Consider the following 13,802-nt stretch of genomic DNA (forward strand, 5'->3'; position numbering starts at 1 on the left):
ACTGGATGACTCAAGGAACTGGTAAAGAAATATGAAGACCTTCAGTTTTAGGCCAAGTTCATACATGGTTCAGACAAGTAGTGATGGAATATTGTCGTACACTGACAGCTATATACTTTTCTTGGTGAAAGGAGTTGTGATCCCAGTCCAGATCCCCAATATTATATAAACCAATATCATGTGGCAGCCTATTAATCTCAGAAATATGAAGAACTACATGGAAACAGAAACTAAATTACACTGCCACCTCTAGAGGGTCATCTCTGGAAGTCTGGGTGGAGGACACATTGTTTAGGCGGTATACAGATAACTGGATAGTTGTTAGCTGTGTTACATCTGTTTTATGGATAAAGAGAAAAATTCAGATGCCAGGATGTTAATTCAGCACTTTTTCAGGGCACTAAAATTCACTTAAAATTTTTTTTGAAATACTTCAATGAAGAGAGCACAATGAGGAAAAAATTACAAACTATGAATACTCACATCAAATGTAGGTTACATTTTAACTAATGTCAAGTAAATCCCATAGTTTCCTTACTCACAGATCTACTCATTCATTAATGTGTAACTTCCCCAGCCTCAATTACACTTAAAGAAAGTTCACTGACCAAATAAGGAATTATTAGTTTAAAACAACAGGTCATGTATTTCCATCATAAATGCACAGTTACTATAGCCAAGTTACACAAATCCAACTTTATATTGCAGACTAAGGGTACAATCCAAAGTCCACTGAAATCAATGGAAAGACTCCCATTAACTTCAGTGGGCTTTGGATCAGGCCATAAGAATGGATCTATAGATCTGGGCCCTAAATGGGGAAGGAACCCAGGAACTGGTAAAGTACGGAGCTTTAGATCCAAGAGAGACACACTGCACAGACCCAAAATCTGGCAGCCTACCCTCTTTTCACCTGGAGCAGTGAAGAAAGCAGATGAATGTTGCCCTTGAGCCCCTTCCCAGCCCTGGGTCTAAGAGCCATGGATCTGCCGCTTACTGTACTGATGTCTCCATTAACAGTAATATTAAGAGACAAATCTCATATCTCTAAGTATTTACATATAAGGAAATCATGCGTGTACAGGGCTTGAAAACAATGTGGAAGAAACTGATGGTCCACAAACAATATAAAATCAGAGCAAAATAAAAACTAATCAGATTACTTTAAGAAAATAATATAATAAAATTAAAACGTTTTAAACCCGTGCTCGCGACCAAGAGTGCCAGAAATAACCTTATAAGGTTTTCATTCTTCTTTTCATCTGGATTGGTCACATTGCTGGAACCCTTAAATAACTCCAGTAGCAGCTGGACAGCATTGTGCACCAGTTTACGTAGCAGTTCTTGGAAGATCTTGTCAACTAGCAGAAGAAACCTTGAAAAGCGTTTCATCATCTGACGCCATTCACTTATCTCAGCATATTTTGGATTTTCTTTGCTGTCACTTGGCACAGACTGAAAAAGGTTTTGAGCTCCCTTCATTTCTGCCACCTACAGTGTTAGTAAAAATAAATTTAGAAAAGTATGCCTTAAATCCCTTAAACATCACATTCAGCACATTTTGTAACAGTCAACTTTTTATTACAGACTTTTCTGTATTGTTCAGAAATGCTTTTATTTAAAGTTCCAGAGAGAGAGAGACACCATGGAAATTCAGTTTTTCTATGCTAAATAAGACATAATACTTCTGAAAGAAATAATTCTTTATCTTTTTAATATGTTGTTAGTAGAATATCAATAAGATAAATATTACAAAACAACCAAAAATATACATTAGTAATAAACACTAAAATAAAACGAAGGCCCTATCCAGAGTGACCTCAAAGCCTAATGCCTACCATACCTTTATTTAAGCTTTTACTATAATATATATATATATATATATATATATACACACACACACACACACACACACACACACACACACACACACACACACACAAACAAACTTTTAAAATCAATTCCTCAATGTCAATGCATTTGCAAAACATGCTGCATGCACATTAATCCAAGGTGTTTTCAGTCACCAAAACAGGGTTTGGCAGAAGTATTTTGTTGGGTGAATTGGTCAATTCAGGAAAGAGCAGAGGTGATTTTTGGTGTCAGTTGGGATGTAATCAGCCAATGAAATAATTCTGGGAGGCAGGCCATGACTGGACAATACAACCTAGCTACCACCTCTTCGGATTCACTATAGTGATGAGAAAAAATCCTCTATCACTGTGTAAGTATCTAGAGGACTAGAATCCCCATCTGCAGGGCTCCAGGTGACTGATGCTTACACTCCACCACTCGGTAGCCATGGCAGAACCACAATACATGCTCTATAAACCCAGGGTGGGGGGACTAAATGCCATAGGATGTGCCACCTACTGAAGACTTAATTAGTAGCACCCCTCACTCTAGATTGGTCCACGTGCACTATTTAAGCATGGAGGGAGTTCCAGGAAGCTGTCTGTGCAACCCAGCAGTACCTGGCCCGTTGCTATCCTAATCTCATTCCCTGCTTTGGACTCCAGCTCTGATTCATGGCTTGACACTTTACTCTGGCTCTGATCCTTGGCTTGACTCCTGATTCCTGCTTATAGCTCTAATCCCCGACACCTGACTCCTAGTTCCTGACTGAGCCCTAGCTTGGCTCCCCGTTCCAACTCTTGCTCCAACCACCAGGGCCTACTCCTGCTCTGACCACTAGGCATGATGCCTGGTCCTACCCACAAGACCAGAGCACTCATGTCCTGGTTGTGACACACCATAGCACGTGTCTACCCTACATATCAGGCAAAAGTGCACAAGGCTGAAGAGACTCATTCAAATAGTCCCACTCTCACGCAAACAGACCACACAATTTAAAGACCTATACATTTGAGTGGAAAGGTTTCTATGGCCCTAACAAAGAGCACAATAATGCAACCCTTACTCTCCTACATAGTTTCATTAAAATGAACAGGACTACTAATGTGAGCAAGGGCTGCAGGACCAGAACCATTAATAGGCAAAGTTTATTTTGCCCCAAAGCAGACGGCTCTTATGCAGTCTTCAGTAGCATTGTATACATAGGCGTTAAAGCCTCTGTTATGAAGTCTTCGAAAAACTGTATCACCCAAATGCCATTTTACAATATGCATATTGACACCTTCCATTTAAAAAAAAAATCATACTTCTGTCTGGAAATTCTTAATGTGCTATTGTAACAAGTAACACCCAAGATTATTATAACTGAAAGAAATTAGAAAAGAAACATGATTTCTCTCTTTTTTACATTTATTTAATCCATTTGACAGCACCTAGTGTACAATTAATTATTTTCTATGTACAGTCAGTTTCCACTTCTGGAAGTGGCCTTCAAAGCATGGTATTATATTAAATAAATATTTGATTGAATTTTAAAATCATTAAACTATAGACCTCACTGAAACTACAAGGCTCTTAAAAGAAAATTATATATGATATAATATTTCTATTAAGTAGAGAAAAGAACAAAGGAAAATTTTATTATATGGAAAAATAGAATACAATAAATGTTCTTGTAGTTTGCATGAACAGGTACCTACTCTTCTCATATTGCAAATGCCTAATAGTTTTTTAATAGAACTTGAAGAGGAACAACACATGTAGGATAAAACCATAAAAATAAAAATGGCAAAGGATCTTAAATAATTACCCTTAAAAAGGTACTTTGAATGGCTTTAATTACTTTCTCCCTGAAAGCCTGTAGCTGATGAAGTGCTTCTTTGTTCTGTTGATATTGCTCCTCACAAAACTCATCCAAAGAATACGTGCGAGATCTGTCCACCTAAATGAATGAATGGAAAAAATACCATGAGTCGTGAAAGAAAACCTAGCAGTTAGACATCAGCTCATGTGTCACCCCAACCCATCCTCCTAGACAGTAGCAGCATACAGGCACTAGGCCCCAAAATGCAAAGTGAACACAAGAGGAAGGACAACTGTCAGAGTGCAAGCCTTCAAGTGGAAGAATAGTTTGAGATGACAGAAAAGTGCAATATAGGCAGGGGAAGAGCTACATAAAGCCTGGAAGGTGAGGATAATTAATTTAATTTCAGTGCAGGAAGATGAGGACAAATGAGTTTAATTTTAATGCAGGTCCTGCAGAACCTGTGAAGAAATTTAAATAGGGAGTATTTCTGTGTGCGAGACAGAAACATATGGTGGTTAGAGCAGTGGAAGAGAAAAAGAGAGGTTACTTACCTTATAGTAATTGATGTTGTTCAAGATGCGCTGTCTATACGTATTGCACTTATAGCATTGCACACCCTCTAGCGCCAGAGGTCAGATTTTTTTCCTGCTAGCAGTCTCTTACGGTCCACACATGCTCACAGAATGCACCCATCCTGCTTCCACCTTCCCAGAGGGCATAAAGGGTCAGGGCAGACCAACTGCCACTCAGATCCTTCACCAGCCAAAATCTTGTAAGGACTTTGAATTGTGGGGAAGGAGGGCAGGTCATGGAATACATATAGACAACTCATCAGTTACTGTAAATGAGTAACCTCATTTGTCTATATGTCTCCCACTTATGGAGATTGAAAAGCAGTTAACAAATGGAGGTGCGTATCAAAGTTTTACATAAAGATAGATCTAAGCACTTCTTTATCAAAGGCTGTATCTTCTCTAGTTGCCTGTTCAACTGCATGCTCATGAAAGTATGGACAGATGCCCATGTTCCTTACAAATTTCTAAAACAGAGACATTATTAATAAGCTACGGAAGCACCTTGGGCTCTTGTAAAATGGGTCCTAACTGCCAACAGGGCATCCCAACTTGCAAATCGATAGCACAGTTTAATACATCTTGAAATCCAATTTGAAAGTATCTTTAACTCTTTTTGTGCCACAAATAATTAAAGAAAGCCTAAAAGATTTAGTTCTGTTCAGATAAAAGGCTAAAGTTGGGACTCTAACTAGAGTCCTTTCTACTCTATTAGTGTGAGGTTTTGGACAAAATATTGGTAAGTTAATTGACTGGTTAACATGAAACTCATTCACAATCTTAGGCAAGAAACTTGGATAAGCCCTTAATAAAACCTTATCCCTCTGAAAAATCATATAGGCATGACCAGACCTCTACATTTTCACCCACTCTTTGTGCAGAAGTAATCGCTACTAAAAATACTGTTTTCATGGACAGAAGATTTAATGGACAAGTAGCTAAAGGTTCAAACAGGGTTTTCATTAAACTAGACAACACAACGTTCAGAATTTATGGAGCATACAGATCCTTTATAGCTGGAAATGCTTAAGAAATCTTTGAGAAGTAGGATAAGAAAATATATTAAAACCATCATTCTTAGGATGATAGGCAAATACTGAAGCTAGGTGCACTTTAATGGAACTAATAAAAAATGCAAACGATTTTAAGGACAGAAGGTAATCTAAAATGGAAGGTATATCAAACTGAAAAGGTGAAATATTAAGACTCTGGAGCCAATCATCCAAGCTTTTCCAAGTTGCTCAAGTGGAAAGCTTCTACTATTCATTAAAATGCCCTGAACTGCTTGAGAACAGAATTTCTAAGACTCATTCAAGAAGCTAGCTTCCAGGCTGTCAGATGTAGGGATGACACTTTCAGGTAAAGAATTGTCCAATTATTCTCTGATATCAAGTTGGGAACCAGAAGAGGGGCAATCTGTGATGGTATCAACCATCCAGAAGCCAGTATGGTGGGACATGCTGATGCGATGAGACTCATGGAAGCTGAGTCTTGCTTGAGCTTCACTAAAGTTCTTGGAATCAGTGGAATTGGAGGGTAAGCAACATCTCCAACACTTTTTGGCCTGAATCAGGTGAAAGATTATACAGACCAGATGAACTGTTCAAAGTTCCAACACCATAAGTATGTAGAAGAGTCTCTTTCTGAGGCCACAATGCTCGAGTCTGATGACGTTTGGATGTAAGCATCCCAACACAGTTTGGAGGTATCCATTAGAGTTGGTTGAGGAAGCACAAATGGAAGGCCTTTGCAAGCCTGAGAAGGATCTAACCACTAATGAAGGAACATCAGAACTTACTGGGGAACTGTAAAGACAGAATGTACAATGTTAAGGATAAGTGCTATGAGGACGGTTTTGGGATGATTGACCATGAACAAGAACTCACAGAAAAAAGACTCTTCAACTGATGGATTCCACTAGAGCACCTGGGGTATTAACCTTCTGGGATCAAGACTAGAATGATTGATAAGAAGGACTTTATGCTAGAAGATATGGGGAGAAGGTTGGGAGAAACTTGTGAAATCTCTACACCTGGCTTCAATCCACAGTAGGAAGAAAATCAACTAGATGAAGATGCAGTAAGGGATAATGGAACACCACAAGGTAAGAGTATGAAAAGGAAGGAGAAAAAAATGGAAATGTTGTTTAGAGTAGTATTCAGGCAGGTGTTACACTTGGTGAAAGGACTATATCCAGTCTAGCTAGAAAACTGGGTGAAGTTCAAGGGAAACAACTGAAATGCATCTACATGAATGCAAGGAGTCTGGGCAGTAAAATAGAGGAAATGGAACAATTGGTGCAGAAGGTCAAACCAGATTCTAGGGATTACAGAAACATGGTGGAATAGCATTCATGACTGACATTCTGGTTTTGAAAGAAATGTGTGTTTAGGAGAGAGAGGAATAAGGTGATGAAATAGCACTGTACATCAATGAAGCGGTAACTGTAATGAAATATGAAGTGACGGTATGAATAAAACAATCTGTCTGGGTCAAAATCGCCTTGGGAAAGAATTGTAAAAGAGGGTCTGTTGGGATAATTTTAGGGGTCTGCTACAGACCCTCTGGGTCAATCTTGGATATGGATAATAATCTCTAATATTATTAGAGAGAAATACTTTGGGATTCATTTCATAATGGAAGACTAACTTTCTGGATATAGATTGGAGAATAAATGCTGTTAGTATTGGTAGGGACAACTTATTCCTGGATAAGATAGGTCTGCTTTCTTTATCCTATCGTTACTGAGACAAGCTGGTTAAAGGAAATAACCTTGGATCAAGTGATCAAAAGCTGATTCAGTTTAAATTAAATGGAAAGATAATCAACACCAAGTCATCAACTACAATTTTTTTATTTCAAAAGGGCAGACTCTGGGAAATTAAGGGAGTTAGTTGAAGAGGTCAACTGGACAAAAGAGTTTAAAGGCTTAAATGCAGAGGCTTAGAAATTCTGCAAATTTCTATACAACTATATATATTGTATATAAACTATACAAAAGCGATCTGAAATTTACATCCCAAACATAGGGGGGGGGGGGTGAGGGGAAATTTGTAAGGAAAGGCTCTGGATCCAGCTGGATGAACCACCACTTCAAAAACATTATTAGGAGTAAGCAAAGTGCCAGAATGAATGGAAAAAGGGGACTGATGAACAAAGAAAGCTACATCACGGAGTTTAGAAAATGTAGAAATAAAGTGAGAATTGCTAAAAAATCAAGCTGAATTAGCTCTTGCCAGGGAAATTATAATAAATACTAAAAAGATTTTTAGTTATATAAATAAAATGAGAATAAGGAAGGATGAGAATGAACCGCTATGTAATGCAGAGGGGAAGATTAATGATAATCTAGGTATGGCCAAAAACTAAATGAATACTTTGCCTCAGTTTTCAGTAAGGATGATAATAAGGAGCATATGCATGAAGGCAGTACTGTTGATGGAAATGTGTGTCTAGAAAAGTACCACCTCCAAGGTGGAAGAAACACCTAAGGAGCTTAATGCACTCAAATCAGGGGCACCTGATGTATTCCATCACAGAATACTGAAAGAAATGGCACATGCGATTGCTAGTCCAGTAGCAAGGGTTATTAATAAATCTATCTATGTGGGGGTAGTACCATATGACTGGAGAATAGCTAACATCATACTAATATTTAAGAAAGGGGGGAAAACGTGGTCTGGGCAATTATAGTCCTTTTAATCTGACCTCAGTAGTATGCAAGGTTTTAGAGTGAACTGTTTAGGAAAGAGTAATTAAATTCACAGAAGTTAATGGTAAAGGTGATGTAGTGCAACATGGGTTTACCAATGATAGATCATGCCAAACTAACCTGATTTCCTTCTTTGCTAAAATAACTGATTTTTTAGACAACGGAACTGGACTTCAGTAAAGCACTTGACATGGTATCATATGGAAAATCATTAGTTAAATTAGGGAAGATGGGGATCAGTACAAGCATTGTAAGGTGGATGTGGAATCAGGTAACAGGAAGACAACAAATTGTACAGAAAGGTGAATTATTGGACTAAAGGGAGGTTATTAGTGGAGTTTCCCAAGGATCAGTCTGGGGACTAGTATCATTCAATATTTTTATTAATGACATTGGCACAAAAAGTAGGAGTGTCCTAATGAAATATGCTGATACTACTAAGTTGGGAGTCATCATCAACTTAGGGGAGGATCAGAATTATTATACATGAAGATCTGGACAGCCTTGAACACTGGAGTGACAGAAATGAGATGAAATTCAATAGTACAGTACAAGGTCACACACTTGCAGTCTAATAATCAGAATTTCTGCTACCTGCTGGGGGCTCATCAGTTGGAAGCGACAAAGGAGGAGAGAAACCTGGTTGAGAGTCAATCACAGGATGACTATGAGCACCAATGTGTTGCAGCTGTGAAAAAGGCAAATGTGATCCTAGGATGTACTTGGCGAGGCATTTCCGGTAGAGACAGAGAAGTATTAATCCCATTAATAAGCCACTGGTAAGACCTCATTTGAATATTGTGTACAATTCTGGTCACCCGTGTTCAAGAATGATTAATTTAAACTGGAACAGGCACATACAAGCACAAGAACAGGCACATACATACATAGGATGGTCAGGAGAATGGAAGGCTTATTTTATGAGGAGAGAGACTGGAAGAGCTTATACCCCTCCACCGAGCTCCATCCCCCTGCACCCAGACCCCAGCCGAGCTCCACCCCCCTGCACCTGGACCCCCACCCCTGCACCCAGACCACCCCCTGCTAAGTTTCCCTGCATTCGAACCTCCACCCTGATGAGTCCCACCCCCCCCCCCGTACCTGGACCACCCCACTGAGCCCCCTGCACCCAAACTCCCATCCCACTGAGTCCCAACCAGCTGCACCTGGACCTCGACCACACCAATCTCCACTCTCCCAGCACCCAGACCACTCCTGCTGAGCCCCAACCACCTTCACTTCACCCCCTTCAGAATCCCATTCCCTCTGCCCTTGGAATCTCACGAGCTCCTATGCATTCAGATCCCCCCACACACACACACCCGGGCCCCTCCCCCCCCCCGCACCAAGCCCCTCCACACTTGGATCCTGCCAGGTTGAGCATCCTTGCCCCATACCTGGATTGGGAGACAGGGCTGGGTGTGTGAGACTGTCCCTCTTGCTTGCTACCTTGGTTCACCTGGCGTGGAGGGTCAGGGCCCTGGGGTGTTTCTGGGGCTGGCCTGCATTGTGTCAGTGTTGGGTGCATCCTTACTGCTCAGTCCATGCACTGGGGAAGAGGGGGCTGAAGGGTGATCTCCCACCTCTCTGCAACTAGTGGCCTATGCTCCCCACTGCCACACTGGAGCCTTTGGGGGAGGGATAGCTCAGTGGTTTGAGCATTGGTCTGCTAAACCCAGTGTTGTGAGTTCAATCCTTGAGGGGACCACTTAGGGATCTGGCCAAAAACCAGTACTTGGTCCTACCAGTGAAGGCAGGGGGCTGGACTTTCAAGGTCCCTTCCAGTTCTATGAAATAGGTATATCTCCATAATTTTAAACTTCAATTTATTTATTGACAAATAAAATAAGCAGAATTTTATAAAGAATTTTGGCGCAGAATTCCTTCAGGAGAAAACTGCATGACGGGGTTGCTTATAATGGTAGGGGGCAGGGATCAGCAGCTCTGGAGCTCACTTCTGGTTATTTGCTAAAAGCTCATGGTTCAGGGTTTCAGCCAGCCCTCTGCAGGGGTCAGGAAGGGATTTTTTTTTCTCCCCAACATATTCTGGGACTTTTTGTTGTTTATCTCCTCTGAAGCATCAGAGGTTGCTACAATTGAAGAGGAGACATTGGACAGGACGGGCCAGAGCTCTGAGATGGCATACAGCATTCTCCCTCTCAGATGCTTTGCTGGCTGGTTTTTGCTCACATACTCAGGGGCTAACTCAGGGGTTCTCAAACTGGGGGTCGGGACCTCTCAGGGAGTCACAAGGTTATTCCGGGGGGGGGGGGGTCACGAGCTGTTAGCCCTCACCCAAAACCCCGCTTTGCCTCCAGCATTCATAATGATGTTAAATATATAAATTAAAAACACTTTTTATATAGGGGGAGTTGCACTCAGAGGCCTGCTATGTGAAAGGGGTCACCAGTACAAAAGTTTGAGAACCACTGGGCTAACTGATAGCCTTACGTGGTGTTGGGAAGGAATATTCCCCCAGGTCAGATTGACAGTGAGCTTGCCGGGGCGGGGGGGGGGGTGTAAGGTGGTGTTCGCCTTCCTCTGTAGAACATGGGTACGGATCATTTGCCAGGATTATTTGGGTGTTTCTCACTAATTTATTTCCTGGCCAATGCTGGGGTCCCAGGTACTGATGCATGTTGGGCTCTCCTATTCTCTGCCTGTGGCTCGTAATAGTCTTGTCTCCTGTGTGCTGTAATACTCTGATCTCCTTTCAGTTGTTGAGTATAGTGTGGGGGTGCTGAGTGGTCTGTGATATATAAACAAGTCAGACTAGAAGTTCTGGTGGCCCCGTCTGGAATTAAACTCTAGAATTCTCTTCTCCCACCATGAGAGAAGATGAAGTTATAGCCTGGACTGAGGGAAGAAACCAGCATGATACTATCTACCCTAAATAGTCTCGGACACATTCTGACAATCATTAAAGAATTACTTTGCACAAGTAGTATGACGCTCACGAGGTTTTCTAATCTGTTCTGAGGAAGATCTACTCATATTGTCTTTGAATCCATCACAACCCCTGTAATTTCCAACTTTTTGAGAAGGAATTATGTTTGATTTCTTCATGTGAACTCTTAGGGCTTGCCTACACTGGCACTTTACAGCACTGCAACTTTCTCGCTCGGGAGTGTGAAAAAACACCCCCCTGAGCGCAACAAGCTTCAGCGCTGTAAAACACCAATGTAGAGAGTGCACCAGCACTCTGCTGCGACTACACAAGCCACATTAAAGAGCTGCCGCAGCAGCACTTTAACATTGTCAGTGTAGACTAGCCCTTAGACCTACATTTGAGAAACAACCGAGAGTGAAGAGGGTGTGATCCATTACTTAATTTTATGAAAAGCCCCAAAGAAGCCAACTGTCCAACAACTGATATACTCTGCTGTTGTGTCATCTGAGGACTGCTGCCACTGCGCCCAGACAATTATGAAGATCCTTGGAACCAAAGCCAAACTGAAAGCAACATTCAGTACTGGTATGTGTCATTCCTACCACAAATCTTAAATATTGTTTGCAAGCTGGATAGATGGAGATGTGAACATACCCATCAAGCATATCCAGAGCTGTAAATCAATCCAGCAGATTCAGTCATGGGACTATAACAGCAAGAGCCAGCATTTTGAACCTTTGTTTCCAGATAAAAGTGGGGTCCCACGGGGGGGGGGGGGGGAGTGGGAGGGGAGGGAGTGGTGTTCTTGGCCCAAATATATTTTATGTTTTTATCAATGACCTGGAATAAAATAAAAATTACTGATAACATTAGCAGACTACACAGAATTGGGGGAGTGGTAATGAAGACAGGTCACTGGTACAGAGCTATCTGATCCACTTGGTAAGCTGGACATAACCAATATGTTTTAATACTGCTAAATGTAAATGCATGTGTCTAGGAACAAATAATGTAGGCCATACATACAAGACAAAAGACTATGCTCATAAGCAGTGACTCTGACAACAATTAGGGCTCGTGGTGAATAATCAGCTGAACATAAACTCCCAATGCGATGTTGTGGTCAAAAGGGCTAATGCAGTCTTTGGATGCATAAAGAGGGGAATCTCAAGTAAGAGTATAAAATTTATTTTGCCTTTCTATTTGACACTGGTGTGACTGCTGCTGAAATACTGTATCCAGTTCTGGTTCCCACAATTCAAGAAAGATGTTGAAAAATTGGAGCGGATTCAGAGAAGAGCCACAAAAATGATTAAAGGATTAGAAAATGTGCCTTACAGTGACAGATACAAGGAGCTCATTCTATATAGCTTAACAAATAGAAGGTTAAGGGGTGACTTGAGTATAGTCTATATGGGTAACAAATATTTGAAAATGGGTCTTTTCAATCTAGCAGGGAAGGGTATAACATGATCCAGTGGCTAGAATTCAAAGCTAGACTAATTCATACTGGAAATAAGGCATAAATTTTTAACAGTGAGGATAAGTAACTGGCAATTTTAAAATCAGGATTGAATATTTTTCTAAAAAATATGCTCTAGAAATTATTTTGGGGCAGTTCCATGGCCTGCGTTATACAGGAGGTCCCTTCTGGCCTTGGAATCTAATATATAATCCTTCTGGGAAGATTTCTGAAGTCTGTTTTTAGGATAAATCTTGGGAACCATAGGCAGGCATGTAAGAAAGAGATCCCTCCAAACTTGCCTCAGAAGCCAATGAACATTCTCTCAAACAAAGATGACTAGCTCAAGGAGGTGTCTTCATTAAGTGAGTGCCAGATCCTGCAGGCAGATGTTCAATAGCCAGTACCAATGATTCACCCATATATGGTACCAATAATGGATTGTCAGCATGAGCCAATATTGGTGATTCTGAATGGTCACATATCACTAAATCTAATGGTACCATGTATGTGGGAGCTGAAGTAATCAGTACCGATGCTGGAGCTATATAACCTATCAGTAAAGTTGTACACAATACCAACAAGAAAGTAGTCAGGGAAGCAGCACCCTTGAACTGAGATGGTACCTGGTATTAAATCCTTGAGTACCAATGAAGTACATACAGAAGGTGCTACTGTTACCTGCAGAGGTGGCACTGAAACCTCAGAATGATCTGAAGGCATTCTCTTTAACAGTACCAATCTCTCAGAGGCATGCTTCAAGGCTTCAGAAAACACCTATCTATGCCTTCCAAAACAGCAATTTGAATCTTGTCTTCTTTTTCTTCAAAGGATCTGGAGAAAGAAATGTGTCCCTTTTCAGCCAAAGATTTTTAACTGCCACAGAAACACTACTTGTAGAGGGAATATTGGAGACTGACTATCTGACTCACCAGGATCTGAGTCAGGTCTCACATCTGTCCAGGAGATACATCCTCAATTTAATCTCCCTGTTCTTCTGAGACTGCTAGCCAAAAGAACAGCAGATAGCACATTTATTAGGAATATGCCCCCAACCTAGATACGAAAACACTTACGAGCATCTCTGACCAGGCAACGCTGCATGAAAGGCATGTTTTAAAACCAAGAGATTTAGGAGCCCACATGGCTGCCTATCACCTAGCACCTAACTAAAAGTTGAAACTATCTTAAAATGCTAGCTAACACTAAAATACTAACAAAGAACTTATCTAAAGCTATCTGACTAAAACAAAAAATATTTACAACACCTAACTGCCCAAGTTTAAAACAGAGATAAGGGACTGCTAAAGTGTTCTGCCTCTAACCTAAGGCCATTGTTAAAAGAACTGAGTGGCAGTTGGTCAACCCTGTCTCTTTATGCCTTCAGAGATGGAACAGGAGGGGCATTCCAGGAGCATCCGTGGACCAACAGGGCGACTGCTAGCAAGAAAAAAGTTCCAGTCTCTGGCATTAAGGGATGTGCAATATCGTGAATGGAAGACATC

General features: G+C 40.9%; 1 protein-coding gene across 1 annotated transcript in view; it reads right to left on the reverse strand.

Annotated features, from left to right (window-relative positions):
• Window positions 1-13,802, reverse strand: part of DNAH14 (dynein axonemal heavy chain 14) — a 530,612-nt gene that overhangs the window by 403,808 nt on the left and 113,002 nt on the right. Inside the window, 2 exon segments of the mRNA XM_065589985.1 lie at window positions 1,235-1,491; window positions 3,665-3,796. Coding sequence (XP_065446057.1) covers window positions 1,235-1,491; window positions 3,665-3,796 — 389 coding nt within the window.

This window comes from Chrysemys picta, chromosome 3 (genome assembly GCF_011386835.1).
Source record: "Chrysemys picta bellii isolate R12L10 chromosome 3, ASM1138683v2, whole genome shotgun sequence".
NCBI classification, from domain to species: Eukaryota; Metazoa; Chordata; order Testudines; family Emydidae; genus Chrysemys; species Chrysemys picta.